Here is a 19,273-nt window from a genome sequence, read left to right on the forward strand (position 1 = left end):
TTACAGAAGGGGGGGACTGGGAGATGTGGTAAATCAGACCTCCTCCCAGGAAACATCTCAGCCCCCACAAAATTCACAAAAAACAAATCCAAGGTTGAAAGGCCCAAGGGGAGGGAGGGGTGGTTACCGAACACGGAGTCAGAAATAGAGGATTTAAACTCCCCGTCCCTGACAGGGGATAACAAGGTTATCAACCTATCCTCGTTCATTTTGGAGAAGAGACACGTTACTTTACTCCAAAAGGGACTATCCTTTTCACCATTAAACAACATGGAGGAATTCTCGGTGTATAAGGATATCGTACTGTTTCTCCGCAAAATCTTTTATAGATCACTATATGAAAAGAACGACTCAGGTGATCCTTCCCCTGATACTGATGACCAACATGACCTTGACATTCTCAACTCCTTGTTGGAAGAAAATGACACAGCTGTAGCCAGTAACCCCACTAGAAGAGAAGCTAACATGATAATTAAATCCAATAACATGCTACCATTAAATAAAAATAAATGGTTAAATGTTTTCCTCGAGCTGGTCCAACATGATTTGGAACAGCTCGATTGGAAACCCAAAAGCGTCGACAACCTCTCAATAGCGGAACGACAGGCACTTAAGGAACTAAGAGAAGCGAAGAGCTTAATAATCAAAAAAGTGACAAAGGGGGAAATGTCGTCCTTATGGATGACACCAAGTATGAAGCGGAAGCTAGACGTCTCCTTGACGACAGCAACACGTACCGAAGGATAGAAAGAAATCCCTTCCCTGGAATGGTCCAACTACTTAATAATATCCTTGACAATGCAAAGGAGACAGGGGTCTTATCCAAACGGGAATATGATCACCTGTTGGTTAAGGAATATAATATCCCGACGTTCTATTGCATTCCAAAAATACACAAGTCCATGGAAAATCCACCGGGCAGTCGCTCGAGTCCAACCAAAACCCTGAATGTCTACTTTGATTGGTCTGGACATACGTGCATGCAGGGCATAATTCACCAAACGGTGGGCCCTACCCATGCTCCATTGTTCCAACCAACAGCTGTCCACACAGCACTCTCATTTTAGACCCCTTCAGGGCACCTTTTTCACAGCCTGCTCCCCCTCCCCGCAGTGTCACCTCCGTGATTTGTTCACCTATCCATTAGGCTCATACACATAGCATCATGTGGAAATTATAGATAGGGGTTTGCCCTGGTGAACCATCACAGAAGTGACACCCTTGTGTCCAGACTGTCTGAGTTTTATGTGTTACATGTTTGTTATATGTTTTTTTGTTTGTGAGTCTGACATTAGCTATACTGCCTTCGCGGTAGCATACCTTTTTACTCATCAGCTCAGCCATGTTTTCCATGTCTTAGTACACTATTTATATTTTCCATCATCTTTTGTAGTATCTTCATACCTAATAAATTATAAAGATTAATTGTTTCTTTTGAGTATAGACCTTGATTTACCAACAGTAGCCTCTTCCCTGGGGGTGACCTTTCCTGCTAAGGGTTCCATCCCAGGTTTTTGTATATTTGGTCAGTTTTTTGGTTACGGTAAACAACCCCATTATTGGGGGAGTGTCTCCTCAGTGCCGCTACTACATCACCTTATTTAGTTATTACATGGGACACACTTTGTTTTTTCTTTTGGCACTGGTACATGCTCGTTCCCCAGCCCTGCTCTATGCGTTCATAAGACACATAGGGCCGTGGCTTGGTCCTGCCCCTTGTTCTCTCCTCATTGGCTGTGATTAACAGCAGTGAGAGCCAATGGCTCCCGCTGCTGTCTCAGCAAATGAGGAGAGGGAGTCCTGGGACAGCTGAGGCTCTCATGTACATCGCTGGATCAAGAGGGAGCTCAGGTAAGTATTAAGGGGGTGCTGTGGAGGGAGCAGCACACAGAAGGTTTTTTACCTTCATGCATATAATTAATGAAGGTAAAAAAACGTTTAGCCTTTACAACCACTTTAATAACGTTTTGAACCGTTATCTCTAATACAGGCAAATCCAGTTTGAGAGGAGAGTGCTCATCTTGTTACAAGAAGAAATTTAATCTCTAGTGTAGCCCTAGCCTTAGATAGCATTGTAAGGTAATTAACAAAGACTTCTTAGGTGTTACCCATATTTAATAAGAGAATAGAACACTTCCAACAAGCAACTCCTCTGTTGTAGGGACACTGTATACTGAAAGTTTAAATATCCCTTTATGAATTAGAAATAATAGGTTAAAAACAGTTTTCATTAAATGTGCAGTGGGGGGATATTTAAAATAGTGGCTAGCAATATATAAATAGTTTAAAGTGGATATGAATGTCACAGATGAAACCTACCATTTGTAGATAAGTCAGGATTAACTAAGTGATAAAATATGACTGTACATTAGAAGTCCCAAAAGAAAGTAAGTCCTTACTGGGAATTCAAAAATACATTTCCTGCACTAAACAACTTTTTATTTGTGTGACTATATTGGAGCAGACAGACAAAAAAAGGAGCCTCGCACCCATAATCGGCCCAGTTAGAACATAAAAGGAAATGGTTTCAGCATGTTTCATTCTGGAGTCATGCCCCTCTGACGCATTTACGAAGGAGACGAGCTGAAGACGTTTTCTTTTATCTTGTAACTGGGTTGATTATTGGTGTGGCTCCCTACATCTTTTGTCCGTTGATTTCAGAGGACCTGGCAAGCCAGTACCCGACAGTATTGATAGTTGCCAGATGTGTTTCTGCCAGCGCTGCTTGTTTTCTATGGGTACAGTATACTGGAGCTGAAACATATCTTAAAGCCGAAATCCAGGTACACCGCTAAAAGCACGGATTAAATTAATATATGGAAGCTGTGTTACCTGACAAAGGATTTTCCTTTTTTTCCATGCATTTCTAAAATTTACACAGCTTTACCGGTCTTACAATGCAGGAGATTTGATTTTTTTTTACTGCAGCTAAGTAATACTTAAAGGTCTTGTCCACCCCTCTCTATGACTGAACAGTGAAAGGAGATGTAGCAGCTTATCTCTTTTTCGCTTTGCTCTCTGTCCCTGTCAGCATGCTTTCCTAGTTAGCTCATAAAGATTGCAGCGCAGCTTACTGGTTCCCTGTGCCGATTCTCCCTTTCCTAGTCTGATCCTTGCTGTGTAGGCACTGTAAGTGGCTTATATTGGCCTCAAATTCAGGTACTTGCATTTCAAAATTTCAAATACATTTAGGCTGGTTTTGCACCTATGCAGGACCTCATCGCATGCATGTTAATGTGCGTTATGTTGCATGTTAATTTGGGTTGAGATAACCCATTCTTTTCAAATAGCTGCCAACACACCTCAGTGTGCCTAAAACTGCACCTGAACTTTTTTTTAGTAATACACCACATGGCAAAGCTTTACAGTGTCCTGCTATGAGTTACAGCATGCTTCAATGCAGGTGCTTTACTTTGGTATGTTGGGGTGCCATTTAAAATGAAATGCACTACAGTGTACTAATGTGCAATGATTCATTATATAGTATGTGATAAGGCATGTGTTGCCACACTGCAAAATAGTAAATGCAGTTTTAATGATATATTAATAATTACAGAACTGGATTAATTTGGCTATCAAACTGAAATCAGATTAACCTTGCCAGCTTTTTTTAAATACATAGAAAATATAGAGCATTAAGAAATGTTTTATGAAACATCCTTTCCTTTTTATGCTACTTTGATTATTCAGGCAGTTAAACATCTCTTGGAGTTGCCCTTAAACCTTACTGTGGTGTCACCAGCTCACACTCCCAACTGGGATTTGGTCAGCGATGTGGTAAACTCGTGCAGCCGAATCTATCGATCCTCCAAGCAATGTCGAAGCCGATATGAAAATGTCATAATCCCAAGAGAAGAAGGGAAGGTGAGAAACTGTTGCTTTATGATGCTTTCTGTGTAATGGGCTAATATGATTTATAAAGGAACTAAATTTGACTATAAAACTAATGGAAAAGAAGAGAATTTACGGTAAATTATTTCATTGTCAAGTCTAGAGGCCAACGTCATGAACGTTTTGGTGACCAGAATCACAGCAAGTTATTTTTTCTCTCTTCATCGTTTATGATTAAAGATTTTGAATTCCAGGCTTTCAATGCTTTCTGAGCCCAGATTTGTTAACATTATCTATCATAATGTCCTCTCTTATAATTGCATATTAGTTTACCAGCTTTCTAGAGAAGATATCTCTTTTGAACATGTTTAGTATTTGACTTCGTAATTCTAACAGATGGTATTGGAACATTGTGGACACTGTTGAGGAAACAATCCCTGGAATTCATTAAATGTGTCATAGACATTAGAAATAGATGTAGATTTTAAAAATCTGTCTCTTGTCTGTGCTACAAATGGCAGAGTTGGGGATTGATTTGTGTAAATGTTGGTGAGCTGTGTTAGATATTTTTTTTAAAGATACTTTTATTAGGTTTAAGACAAACCAACAAACAGAAAAACATACACAAAAAAAAACACCAGACAACCTGGTCATAAACGTTAGGCAATACACTCAAACATAGAAAAATAAACTGACATCAGTGCAAAATATAAAGTAGGCACAGTGGTAAAAGGATCAGGTATAATACCTGGATATAGTAAAAGCGGAGGTCCAGACATTAGAGATCCGTGAGGCACGGCCCATCAATGGTCAAGCAAGAGTTCAATCATTGCTGGGAGAGGGTTAGCATACTAGCCAACCATCTACCCCAAATTTTGTGTAAGGTTTTGTTCCGTTTCCGGAGTTCAAAAGTAAGTTCATACAGTGGGATAGCGTCATTAATACATTTTAACCAGAGGGATTTCAGAGAGGTCTGTGTGCCCTTCCAGGACAGTAAAATAGCTTTTTTAACATAGAAGAATAGTATACGGAGCAGTCTCTTGGCATGTGATGATAGGTGTAATTTGCCAAAAATGCCTAATAGGCAGTTCTTGGGGTGGATTATGTTTGGGAGGCCTAGCGCCAATCAGATGAAAGCACCCACTTCTTCCCAGAAGTCCTGGACTACCGGGCATGTCCAGAAGCAGTGTAAGAACTCGGCCTGGGAAACAGGCAGCTGAGGGCAGGAGACCCATCCTGTGTAACCTAGCCGGAGTGAGGTGGGTTTGATGGAAAATTTTGACCTGTATGATGCGGTCCCGGGAAGCAATAACAGAGGTTTTATACGTATCACTAAATTCTGACCAGTCAGCTGTGTTAGATCTGTTGCAGAATTGCCTCAGTCAGAATTTTGTCTGGGACACAATACATGCATGGCACAATTTACTTATTTAATAGAGATCACTAGTCTGATCATTGATATAGCAGTATTTCATAATGCATTTTTTTTCCCCCAATACATTTTTATTGGTATTTTAGTACAATACAAACAATATGCAATATGAAACTGAAATGCATTTTGTTGGTTATATAAGTAGATAACTAGAAAAATAAAAAGACAAAAGAACATAAGAAAGAAAGAAGGAAGAAAATAAGGTACACATTGCCGATATAACTAGATTCAGTACCTTATTAGGCCACAGATCCCATTTTTTTGGTTAAAGTATAGCCTGTAAGGGAGTATAAAAGCTAGGAGATATTTATAATTGTAATTTTGTTGGACCAAAGATAACACTTCAGTGATATTTGGGGAGGAATCGGATCTCCATTTCTGAAGCACTGTCTGACGGGCCACCAACTGTATATGGGTGACCACAGTTCTGGAGGAAGGTGGGTATATTTCAATCACAATATTGAGGAGTGCTAGGCTAGGACCTGGGGGGGAGGCAGAATGCCTGTGATCGAGGCTATGAGTTGTGACCAGAAGCTCATCAAGCTGGGACATTCCCAAAGAATGTGTAGGTTTCCTTTTTGCCACAGTTGCGCCAGCAAATGGGGGGATGTTGATGTGGAGAATTTTGCTAATCTGTAGGGGGTCTCAGTGGACTACACACTTTTACAAGTTTATGGCTGTACATCATTGATTAGGGGTGAATCTGGTTTGGAGATCCAAGTCCCACTTCAGCATCATGTTTGTTTTTTGGAAGACATTTTTGTTTTGTAAAGCATTATATAGTAGAGACATTCAATTTTTTTTTTTGCGAGAAATAAAAGTCCCAAGGTTGTCTGGTACCTGGATAGAGGGAATGGGTTTTTGGATAGAAAATGTACTATACATGCGCACGTAAATTAAAATTCCCTGGGAAGCGTGTACTTTGCCATAAGGGTGTCAACTGTTTTGGGTTTATTGTCCTGCATTCCTCTACTGAGTTAATGCATTGGAGGAATAGAGATTTAGTGGATATCATTGGGATAATATTTTTTAGGATTTGAAGGGAGTAGTTCGATGGTCCCTTCTTTTCGGTGGGGAGTTTGGTCAATACTCTCCATGCTAAAATTGATACTTGGGATGGTGATGGTAGTGTAGAGATGTCCCTAGGTTTCCAGGAATCACAGATAAAGGGGTTGAGCAGGTTGGTAGTGGTAACTAGGGCTTGTTCTATTTCTGTCCACAGTGGAGGGTCATTGTCGCAGAGACAAAATGTAAGTTGGTCCATGTGAACAGCCTGGGAATAGTATCGAATGTCTACCAATCCTGCTCCTCCTATTGACCTGTGGGAAACCAAGTGGGATTGGCAGCATCGGAATTTTTTACCTTGACACATGTATCTACTAAGGAAACTTAACAGGGTTTTCAGATAGTAATTTGGTATGGGGAGCAATCTGAATAAGTAAAGAATTTGGGGTAGTATCATTTTAAAGGAGGCGAGCCTGCCCGCCCAGGATAGTTTCCGTGTTGAGAATTGTTTCAGTTGTTCCTTCTCTGCGTCGATCGAGAGTAGCAGAGAAGGCATTTGTGAGCGCTCTGCGTAATGCACAATATTCAGTATTCTACTGGTTGCATCAGAGGTTTGTCTCCCCTTGATGAACCCCATATGTTGCTTTTTGCTAGAAGTTTTGCGTAAATTTTGATATCTGAATTTAATAACGAGATGGGTCTGAAATTAGCTGGTGTATTAGGGTCTTGCCCAGGTTTAGGAAGAGTGATAACATATGCTTTGAGCATTTCCTGGGGGGAAAGAAGAGAAAGATGCTGCCTCAGTAAACACTTCTGGATTTGGCTTTTGCATTTTTAGCTCTGTATGAAATAAAAGTTAATACAACTGTTAAGGTAGAAACTGTATAAAGAGGATCTGTCGATAGATCCGAGTGCAGATCATGCTGCTTGTTTTTATCTTGGGGGTCGGGGTAGGAAAACATTCCAAACCATGACCGGAGGAATTACCTTGAATTGAAATATGCTTGATGTGTTCCGGAGCCTCCATTGTTACGTTGCTTGGCAGCATGCTTGTGTGACACAATCTGCCATTCCAGTTCTGGTGGATCCAAGTGGTTAACAGCAGAAGAAGCATGCAAAGTTTCAGGAATGATGTCCCATTTGCGATGAGCCGCAAACCTTTCGTCTAAGGATGATTTTGAGATGGTAACTTTGTTGTGTGTAATAGAGTGCCCGGGTATCTCAATTTATGTGCAATTTTGAGGTTTCTAAGAGCCTTGGTAATAATCGCCAGATTGTGGTGGTGTTAAAGCGCATGCTCGGATAGGTCAGGAATCAACTGTATGTTGACGTAGTGCCCGGGTAGGTTTTCAGCTTTACTAAATGTAGCCATTAGGAGTTCTTTTACATGGTAATAGTGTACCCTTAGGAAAACGTCCCTGGGTGTCTCAGCTGGTAGGAAGGAGGGTTTTGGTACCCTATGGATTCTAACAATCGCGAGGTCTTGCGCTGACAGTGTGGGGGCCATTGTGGAGAACAGAGTTAGGGCAAATTGTTGCAGTTGCTGAGGAGGTTCAGATTTTTATACCCCTAATTTTTATGTTGTTTCTCCTGGATTTGTTCTCCAGGTCAGCAATTTTATCCTTGATCCAGGTGATTTCTCCTGTGTGGGCATTGTGAGCATCCACTAAAGAGTTAAACGAGTACTCTCCCATTGTGTTCTCCACACAATCTACTCTGTCCCTCAGTGCCTGTAATTCTTTTTTGACATTTGACAGTAGATCAGAGACCAAAGAAGCCCTAAGAGACAACATCATATCTTTTTACATGTCTGATACTGGCTGGCCCGTGGTGAGGCAGAAATGGCATCATCTCTGGGTGGCCCTGTACCTTCCCTGGATACATGTGGCCCATTGACATCCATGTCTGTGTCTTCTTGGTGCCTGGGAGGAGAGTGCCTGTGGGGCTTAGATTTAGCTGGGCTTTGGGTGGATGGGCTGGAGCTGCCTGAGAGTGACCCGCTGACCATGCAGGCCACATGGTGCTGGCGCCGCCGCCATTTTGTTGTAGATCTTTTGGATTGGAGGGGAAGAATCCTGGCATCTTCCGTGGCTGTTGCTGATCCTTGCAGTGCTTGAACATTGTGGCTTTTTTCCGGGACCTGGGAAGGCTGGTTGTGGGTGACTGGTGCTTGATGGATGGCTCCTTAGGCCCCTGGTGGTCAAGCGGAGCTCCTGGACTATGCAGCCATGTCGGAGCTCGGTTGCCACACCCCCTTCATAATAAATTTGATGCAGCCATAGAACCCAAATGTAATGATTGTGCATATAAAGACTAATTGAATTTGTGGCATTTGTTGTGTTAAAATAGCAAGAAAACTGTCACACATCTTTCATGAATTTGATGCAGGACTTTCTAATATGCCAAAAGTGTAAATGCATTGTCAGGTGTCAGATTTCAGAGTTTTGTTATTCCCTTTCCTGCTATATTTAGTTCTGGTGTCAGGATCTTTCTTCAGTAGTAGAAGTGGAAATATAAAGTCTTTTTATTATGGCACTTAGGCGGGAGGATTAAAATTCACACGTGCTGTGAGCAGCTCGTCAGAGCTGATTACTTTGATGTGGCTTCTGTCGAAGCAGGATTGTCCACATTGCACACTAAGCATAAGTCTACGGCATGGTAGATGGATGGGGCAGCTACCACTTTCAGTCTCTTGCAGAAAGCCAGTAAGATTGTGTAGTCGTTCAGAGCTATGCACCTAACTGTCACTTAAAATTATACTAAACTCACTTTTTTATCAAATAAATTAATTTCAATGTGTCTAAATATAAGTAGACTGCACCTGCTATCTCCCACCCCCAATGTACTTGCTACCTATCAACAGCATATACCACCCCCTTCCACCCGACCTGCACTATCACACCTGGCACCACCCCATTTGCCATGATCCAAATTCCCCCTTCCCCTCTATAACCGCAATGCCACTTCTTCCAAACCACCATCCATACCTTATCTCCACCTTCCTGTTTTCAGCACCATCCCAAACACCCCCATTCATACTTTCGCTAATGCTCCTTTACAAAAAAATCTAAAGGAGCAGGATAAAAAAAAAAATTCTCACACACACAAATTTCTCATTTGGGAAAAATCATATTAATTTGTAATGAAAACTGTTTAATAAACCTGGGATTCCACTTCATACTGAAGATGGGGCAACATTTTACAGACTCGATAACTAAAGTTATTGGCTCAATAATGGCAAGAATGAATGTCCTGACAAATGGATTTTGTACAAATGTTCACGCACAAATGTGTGTGTGACCCAGTTTAGTTGGATTTTAGATTGTTACATAACTAGCCTAACCCATTCTGGAATGGGCACAATTTTGCTAGTAATATTATTTATTGTCTTTTATTTTATATAGATCATGTTTGAAGCTAATCCTAAGAAGAAAACAAAGAGTATATACAAGGTTTGTTCTTTTTATATCAAGGACATTTTTCTGTTATTTTTATGAACTGTTCTAAAAACTGCAAAAGAAAGTTTATCACATTCATTTCAGGCATTCTTACAATACTGCAAGAAGTTGCAACAAAACAGAAAATCTCAACCTGATTAAGTTTACTTATAAAAACTCTGTCTAACCTACATTATTGAGTAGTAATAAAATTGCAATCATCTTCCAATTTCCGGTTTCCTTACAGTTGTCAAGGATTAAATTATGAACGTGACTAGATACTAAACAAATGTAATTTGTAGAAAAAAATAATATCTCCTGGTATTTTGAGGAAAATATATTATCTAATATATCTGTATTAAAAATATATAATTAATGAAAAATGTGTTGGTGCTTTTGTAAAGTTTTTGCACCCGCCTATAAACTATATTCTAAACACAACTGCTGTTGGACAGGCTTTTGTTTGTGACAGACTAGGTCTCACAGAGAAGCCTCTGTTTTTTTATGTATGTATTTATTGACCAGTTTAAATGTGTTAATTGCATGTAATCTTTTTTTCTTAAACATACATTAAAGGACACTTAAAGAACTTACTTAGACAAATAGGTTATATTGCTACCATCAGGTGATTGGACACTGGCAAAAAAAGTTGTAAGGAAAAGCCCTAGCATAATTTGACTTCAAGCAGGTTGCAGTTTTTGTTAGTGTAATTAGGTGTTCAGGCGTCTTATTATTACAATGTGCAGTATTAGTAAAGGCAGAAAGCGGGCTACATTTAAAGGTTACTTAGGTAGCCTTTCCTTCTTTTTGAATAACCCAGAATTTTCCATTAATAATTTTTGCATGCAAAGGAACCCATTGAGAACTTTTTGATTCAGAATGGGGTGGATGCCTCCATCTGCCTCATGGACAGTAAATAGGCTTGAGTAGAAACCCTGGAAACGTTCATCCTCTGAAACGGCAACTAGGCCCTCTTGAAGGAGGAGCTGCTGGAGAGCTGAGTACTTTTTTAGTCATTAGCATCTTGTCCCAGAGGTTTGGGCTCTTTGCCTGGAGATGTTTAAAGATCTCTGTTGCAGGTAGGGGATACCAAATGTGGATCTTTTGGTATCCAGGTTCAACAGCAAGCTGTATGGGTTTGTCGTCAGTACCAGGGACCCTTGGGCCTTTGCAGTGGGTGCCCTCGTGACTCCATAGAATTAGTTCAGTTCAGTCAGCGCCCTTCTCCGGTTAAAGTTTCTTCCTCACCCACTTTTCAGGATCAAGAGTCAGGGCATTCTAATAATCCATAACAATCAAAAAAATTGTGTTGCGCTGTGGATATACTCAAACAAACATATATTCAAAATCACGTAGTGCTCATATACTGATGAGAATAAAGTCCTATCAGTGCAAAAAAAGAAAATTCATCCATATATACATGTAAAGCTGTAATGGAAAAGTAGCTAGAGGACCACTTAGGAGGTGCTCCCACCTATGTCTACTCCAGAAGGCCTAGCTGGGCCCACCAACATCTGGTATGAACATTCACATGAGACGTTCAAGGAGGCCAATATAGCATCCACTCAGCCATATCGAGAATATGTTCCAGGAAGGAACCCCCAGAGGCAAGATAAACAACATTAACTGATTCCCCCTCACAGAAAGACAGAACCTATCCCCTAAGATGAACAAGTAAAAAAAAAAATACTATGTCAGGGTCGGTCTGGAGGTTCCCCAACGTGAAGGACAGAGCACAGGACACAGTGGAACCTCTTCAAAGGTCAGCTGTAAATGTAGGGCCCAACGATGGCAAACATAGAACCTGTTATTATGTCCAAGAAGGTCCCCGTATCCTGTAAGTCGTTCCTAAAATAACATAGCAGGGATAGTATGAAGATCTGCATAACAGACAAGTTGTAGCAGTCTATGACGTGAAAACAGATTAAGATGCAGTTCCTATTTCAGAGGATTAGAGTTCATTATCTTGAGGAGCTTGTGGTGTTCTTTGCTGAGACCGTCAATTTCACCGGGACTGCTGAGGTCTGCCAGTTGGAGTCGTAGTGGTAATGCTCATGGGTAAGGTGAATGCCAGCCAATTGGGGATAGGCACTGGAGGTATCTCTAAGGAACTGAAGAAGGTTGGAAGATTCGAGGGATGTTGTAACGTGCATTCAGATGGAAAGTGTGGCTCTACTTGTGAATGACCCCCAGTTCACAGAACTTCTTCCTCATATATCTACGCATCTGAAGGGTCCTCCGGGATACGTAAGGCAAGAGAAGGATCTGTGCTCCATTAAAGTGTATGGGTCCCCTGCACCATACCGATTAGAGGATGTCTTCCTTTAGAGCGTAATCATGCAGGCAGCAGAGGACATCTCTGGGTCTGTCTTCAAAACGAATTCCTGGGTCCCAAGGTACTGTGGACCCTGTCAATGGCAATTGTGGTCTCAGTAGAGCACTCCAGGTACGAGTTAAATTAGGAGGTCATCATTACTTTAAGGTTCACCTGCAGAGTGGCTTCTAGAAGGCCACAAATTCTGATGTCTGTGATTGCAATTTTGCAAATCGTCCAGGAGCAGGAGCAGCTGAGCAACTTGGTCGGACACCTCATTGTGCATGACTTGTATATGTAAAGCTGTAAACATGTGCATTCATAAATTATATTATTCAATAGAGTGGCAGGTAAGGTATACAAATTGAATATTATCAATTAAAGTGGCAGTTATTCTGTGCAAAAAACTCAAATATTGTTCATTCAAAATACCAAATCTTCAAATGTGGCATAAAATTGGTGAATGATATAGACAGAGGAATCCCAATTCCAAATACTGGTGGTGACACAGGTGCTCCACACGTGCCTAATTACAGTCCAAAAGTGCTCCAAGTGATCCCTTGTCTGTGTGCCACCATATATAATAATGAATGGACTATTACCATATGAGGAGAACCCAAACGAGGTCTAGCCATGCGTTAGTGGGCAACGCCCCCAATGTGGCTATGTAGGTAACACTCCCTTCACAGGACCCGTATGTTAGATGTGTCATCCAAAAGATAATGCATCCCAGTTAGTTAGTCGTCATTCATTAAACAGGCATGTATATAAAAAAGGAACCCAATCGCTCATTGCACAATTTCCCAGCATAAGAAATTTATTAAAAAACAGTATTCTACTCACAAGTAAAATTAATACATCAGGCATTCAGAAATTATCGTCCTGAACCCCAGCAGGTGTGCTGACGTCACCTTTGTGTGATCCATAGTCCGCTGGGGTGCAGGACGATAATTTCTGAATACCGGATGTATTCATTTTACTTGTGAGTAAAATATTATTTTTTAATAAAGTTCTTATGCTGGGAAATTGTGCAATGAGTATGGTATTATTAGAGTGTTTTTATGCTTTGCACAGAATAATTGGCACTTTAATTGAAAATATTCAATCTTTATACCTTACCTGGCACATATAATTTATGAATGCACATGTTTACAGCTTTACCTATGGATGAATTTTCTTTTTTGCATTTATTGCAATATATTCTTATAAGTATGATGATGTGATAAAGGGCGCTCCGAATACAATCACTGAAAGTGCAAAGAGTGATCTATGCAAATAATATGTATACGTTTATAACCTTGTTTAAACGTGTATTAGCAAATTTCTTCACTTTATACATGTGTACAAATGTTTAAAAAAATTGTATGTATAGTTTGTAATTACTCATAACAAATATGCCATAAAAAGTACAAAACAACTCCAGTAATCTTTTTGAATGATTCTGCTCCAAACACCATGTGAAAAATAAAATCCATGTTCCAGATAAAATTTGTGACTTTTCATCCAAAGAGACAACAAATTGCGCTCACCAGATGGCTCTGGCCAGAAACTGATCATAAAGCATGAAGTTACATCTCAATCTCTGGAAACCATTCAATGATCTCCTCCCAAACGATCGTTCACATGTGTGGTGAACCATGTCGTATGAGTCTGGGAACAGCCAGATCAAATCCTTAGTATCTATCCTCCACTTCAAAAACCCATATCTGCAAAGCAAGATCCGCCAAAAAAAAGTCAGGGAAGGCAGATATAGTGTAGTATCGCTTGTTTATTCTTAAAAATGTCACTTACAATTTTTCCAGCAGGGGAGTGCAACAGCATGTAAAGAACAACCTAGTGAGGTGGAAGTCCATTCAGACAGCGCTATCTGACCAGCGGCGTATGCTGTGCATTAGGCAACCCCCCAGCAAAGTGACATAAAGTGCGTGTCAGACCTAGCATCTATGCATTTCGCGTTCCAGCACGCGTCATCAGCACTTCCTTTGCCTTGACACTTGAGCTCAAGTGCATCCTGTTTGCACTGATCATCCTTGAGATGTTTCTACAACTTGATTGGAGTCCACCTGTGGTAAATTCAGTTGATTGGACATGATTTGGAAAGGCACACACTTGTCTATATAAGGTCCCCACAGTTAACAGTGCATGTTAGAGCACAAACTAAGCCATGAAGTTAAAGGAATTGTCTGTAGACCTCCGAGACTGGATTGTTTTGAGGCACAGATCTGGGGAAGGGTGCAGAAAAATGTCTGCAGCATTGAAGGTCCCAATGAGCACAGTGGCCTCCATCATCCATAAATGGAAGTTTGGAACCACCAGGACTCTTCCAAGAGGAGGCCGCCCAGCCAAACTGAGCAATCGGGGGAGAAGGGCCTTAGTCAGAGAGGTGACCAAGAACCCGATGGTCACTTTGACAGAGCTCCAGCGGTTCTTTGTGGAGAGAGGAGAATCTTCCAGAAAGAGCAACCATCTCTGCAGCACTCCACCAATCAGGCCTGTATGGTAGAGTGGCCAGATGGATGCCACTCCTCAGTAAAGGCACATGGCAGCCCACCTGAAGTTCGCCAAAAGGCACCTGAAGGACTCTGAGACCATGAGAAACAAAATGCTCTGATCTAATGAAACAAAGATTGAACTCTTTGGCCTGAATTGCAAGTGTCATGGGAGAATAGGAGAAACTGCCCAAAAATAGGTGTGTCAAGCTTGTAGCATCATTCTCAAAAAGACATGAGGTTGTAATTGGTCAAACATGCTTCAACAAAGTATTGAGCAAAGGCTGTTATACTTTTCGTTTTTTATTTTTAATACATTTGCAAAGATTTCAAACAAACTACTTTCACTTGTCATTATGGGGTGTTTGTAGAATTTTGAGGAAAATAATTAATTTAGTAATTTTTTTAATAAGGTTGTAACACAGGGTTTGACAAATTTGCTTGGAATCTAGGAGCCAGCTAAAAAAGTTAGGAGCCAGAAAACGCACCCTGTCCCGACGAGCTTGCGCGCAGAAGCGAACACATACGTGAGCAGCGCCCGCATATGTAAACGGTGTTCAAACCACACATGTGAGGTATCGCCGCGATTGGTAGAGCGAGAGCAATAATTATAGCCCTAGACCTCCTCTGTAACTCAAAACATGCAACCTGTAGATTTTTTTTAAACGGAAGCATAACCCAAGTAGCAATAAATATGAACTCCTCTGTGTACTGTTATGTACTCCAAGAAAATGGTTTTACAGGTAAACCAAAAGCCTAAAATTGTGCATATTCTTAGCTCCGAGTGGTATGGGATGCAGGGGGTACACATTTTAATGGGAATGTTACAACCATGGTGTTTTATTTGATCTGATGGGAATCAAAATCTGAATAAGGACACAGACTCGCTAGTTATTTTCTGTTCTTTTAAGCCCCATTCATAGTTGTGAATGGGGCCATTAGGGATTAAATGTAAGCACCTGCGATTTGCTGCACAAGCTGTCAGTGTTTGTACAATGAAAAAAGAATACATTTGGCAGAAAGTCTGTGCACACCCTAGGTAAATAATGCTTCAAGCATTCCAGGCTTCTGTTACTTGGACTCTATTTTTAACACTGAAAATAACAGAACAATAGAACTAAATGCTCATCCAGGTGTAATGGAATATACAAAACCAGACTGATAAATCCTAGTTCCTTCTTTATAAGATCCTGATAAGGAAAGTGCTTATAGATCTCATATGATGTACAGCTTGGACACTAAGGCCCCTTGCACACTGGGGCGTTTTTCATGCGGTACAGCGCTAAAAATAGCGCTGCTATACCGCATGAAAAATCATGCCCTGTAGTGTTCAATGTGAATGCCCGAAGGCTTTTACACTGAAGCGGTGCGCTAGCAGGAGCGCTCCAAAAGTCCTGCTAGCCGCATCTTTACCGCGGTATAGGAGCAGTGTGTTCACCGCTCCTATACCGCGCCTTCCCATTGAAATCAATGGGAAAGCGTGGTAATACCGCGGTATTAACCCTTTTTGGCCACTAGCGGGGGTTAAAACCTCACCGCTAGCGCCAGAATATTGCGGTAAATACGACGGTATAGCCGCGCTACAAATAGCGCGGCTATACCGTCACCGCGGCTGCACGCCTCAATGTGAAAGCAGCCTTAGAGCAACAAGTCCTCTAAAAAGAAATTGCAGTATTCATTCTGTCATTTGTTTGATGGCTTTTATGTTGTGGAATTCAATTAGGCTAGGTAAAAACTGGGCAAGTCATGCTATTAGAAGACATCTAAAAAGACCTGAACAGTATATCCAAACTCGAGAAAAAATATTACATATTGCAGATTACATTTCATAAATGTGTTGAATACGTTTTCTTTTTTTCATCTATTTTGACCCAATAATCCTGTCGCCGCTAACACACTTCCTGTCCTAGAGTTGCAATGCTCACTCACCTTACTATCGCTATGGAGGAACAGCATTGTCACTTTAGCACAGGAAGTGTGTAAGGACTACAGAACATCCCTCCCTACTCTTCTCCAAAACATGGGGGGGGGGTTGTAGTCCAAAAAGATCACTGAAAACAATGATAACTAGTAAGAGTGCAGCAGAGGCAGAGAGCTCAGGAAGTTTACAGCTGACAATATTTCTGTCAGGATCAATATGTATTTTATGTCAGGGTTTACTGAAAAGGGATGTAAACCCACTCTCATCCTTTCTAAACTACTGCCATAGTGCTGATCTATAATGATATACATGCCTCCTGCATGTATCCTTACCTGTCAAATGTTTCCCCTCTGTCTGTTATACGAACTGAAAAACTGCAGATTCTGTGGGTCTGTCGTCTGAAGCTCTGTGGGTAGAGTCGTGGTGTCAGTAGACTTTCCGCCCACCTCTACACTCCCCTTGTCAACATGCATTTTCTCCTGTGTATTCCTTGCACTAAATTCTGCTATGATCACTAACATCCAGTCAAAATGCAGAAAAATAACCACATGACTTCAGCAAAGGGGTGGGGGTGGGAATTAAAAAATAATGCCTGTCTCAGGCTAGTGCATGAGATATGTAAATAACCTGTCATTCACAGCAAGGGGGAAAAACGGACAAAAGTTTTCTCCTGTTTGTCCGTTTATCTCACTGAAAAAAGAAAAGAGGATTGCTCAGAGCTGGATTAACATAGTGACAGCAAAAAAATAAAAAAATAAATTTCGGGTTTACATCCACTTTAAACTTTAAAGATAGTTTAGCAAAGATTCGATGCAAATAGGCACAAGATCCTTAAAAGAGAAGTAATTTTTTTTTTAGATTCATACTTACCTCTATGGATGCAGCATTGGACCGATGCTGCATCTGTTCCCCGCTGCCTTTTCACTGAGAACCGAGCCACCCAACACCGCCAATGGCTCGTTTCACTTGGCTCCCCAGGCGGAGAGCTGCTGTCTGTCAATGAGCAGCTCTCCTGCTCTTCTCCTCCAAGCTCATATAGTTATTGATAGTTTTTAAAGATTTGGGTTTAACGACTAAAGATCCTGTGTTCTGTACTCCAAAAAACAGGTTTTTCATGTTTTTTTATTGCAGTATCTCTTTATGGGAACACAATATAACTACTCTATACACTGTTTATGGTAATTACTTACAGGTTTATAGTGTTTATTAGTATGTTTTGTCACCCTTAGACAAAGAACAGTCGACCTCTTCGGACCAGCCAGATCTATGCTCAGGATGAAGGTGTGACACACACTCAGCTGTACACTAGTCGCTTTGAATTGATGAAAATGACTGCAGGAAAGAGGAGTCCACCAATTAAACCACTGTAAGTATTTCTTCCCTAGAGTTGTACAGGTATTAGGCAAAAAGGCACAAATAACATGTATCTATGGGCAGCATTTACTAACAAAACCATCTTTGCTTGTAGTATTTGAAGTTTTCTGTCACCAAAAGAGAAGTATTTAATGTGCAAGCAAGGACAGCGTGTTGGCACATTATTGCAACATCAAACTCTTTCCTCTTCCCATGCAACAGGCAGTGGTGCCAGAAATATTCCAGCAGAAAGAAAAAGAAGAGTTTTATTTTTTTTTATTTTTTTATTTTTTTGGTAGAAGAGATATACGAAATATCTTTCACTAAAATAAATTGTGAATGTTAGTAAATGATTTTTTTAAAGTGTCTGCTTTATAGTGTAAACCCAAAACAAACATATATCGGCTTACAATTCCTTATTTGTAGTGGCTTCATTCATTTAAATTATTTCAAGCTAAGAACTTTTTAAGCACATACATAAAATACTTACCAGAAATGCAGTAACCTTGGTACTTCCTGTGATCACAAAAACAATATTTTCTTTTGTAAACTACTAAACCCATCAACTACTATGTAATGGAGATGAACTAAGGCAGACATGTTTAAAGTCCAGCCTGGGTAACAACCCTTCATACATACATACATACATACATACATACATACATACATACACTGGAGAAATGAGTACAGAAATGAAGGGACCGGAAGTGTGTTGTTACCAGGTATAAATAAAGAGCAGAAAGTCAGAACAATTAAAAACTGGACACATAATTTGTGGATTGATGAACTGGAATATATTAAATATTTTGAGGGTTAAGATGCACTTTAAACCTTTTTGCTGAAACCGTCATATGCTATATGTTGGCAGCACCAATGGTTTTACACACCTTCCCGGCTTCTAGAGCTTCTTGGAATGCATGCAAACATCACAAGCCAACTTTTGCTGTACAGCCATATGATCGCTTTCACGGACCCCCATTATGTGCGCTTCTCCACTGCACAACCCCCCCCCCCCCCCACCACCATGTTTCTAGCCTCTGGTATCCCCCCTGCAGGCCCGGGACCCACTTTGTAGGTGTCGCCTGGTAGAGAGGAGACAGACCAGCAAATGTCCATTTGTTATTCTTCTCAAGCTAGTAAGAGCCTGAAAATAATGTATATTATCACTTCTGGTTTTAGCTGCCACTTTCCCTGGCTGTCCACCCCAACTCCCTTGTACATGCACATACACACAGAAGTGCAGAGTAGGGGCACTATTCACAGTTAACTCTAAACTGATGACCTGTAAGCATCGTCAGTGGACAATTGTGGGTACCAAAGTTTAAGGCTTGACGTGTTGGGACATCTATTTATTTAGCACAACCTCAGCTTTTATATTTTCCAAGATAAGGTGGGGAATATATTGCATTTGTTTGCACTAAAATTAATGTTTGTGTATTTTTTGTTTAAAGAATAACGTTTTATTTTATTTAAACTTGCATATGGAAATAG

At 40.7% G+C, this 19,273-nt stretch overlaps 1 protein-coding gene across 6 annotated transcripts in view; it reads left to right on the top strand.

The window, feature by feature from the left end:
• Positions 1 to 19,273, top strand: part of LOC120935641 (E1A-binding protein p400-like) — a 290,514-nt gene that overhangs the window by 240,159 nt on the left and 31,082 nt on the right. For all 6 annotated transcript variants that reach the window (XM_040347697.1, XM_040347694.1, XM_040347700.1 and 3 more), the window contains 3 exons: positions 3,691 to 3,864; positions 9,673 to 9,720; positions 17,659 to 17,795. In XM_040347697.1, coding sequence (XP_040203631.1) covers positions 3,691 to 3,864; positions 9,673 to 9,720; positions 17,659 to 17,795 — 359 coding nt within the window. The remainder of the gene's footprint in view (positions 1 to 3,690; positions 3,865 to 9,672; positions 9,721 to 17,658; positions 17,796 to 19,273) is intronic.

Source organism: Rana temporaria, chromosome 1 (assembly GCF_905171775.1).
Source record: "Rana temporaria chromosome 1, aRanTem1.1, whole genome shotgun sequence".
NCBI lineage: Eukaryota > Metazoa > Chordata > Amphibia > Anura > Ranidae > Rana > Rana temporaria.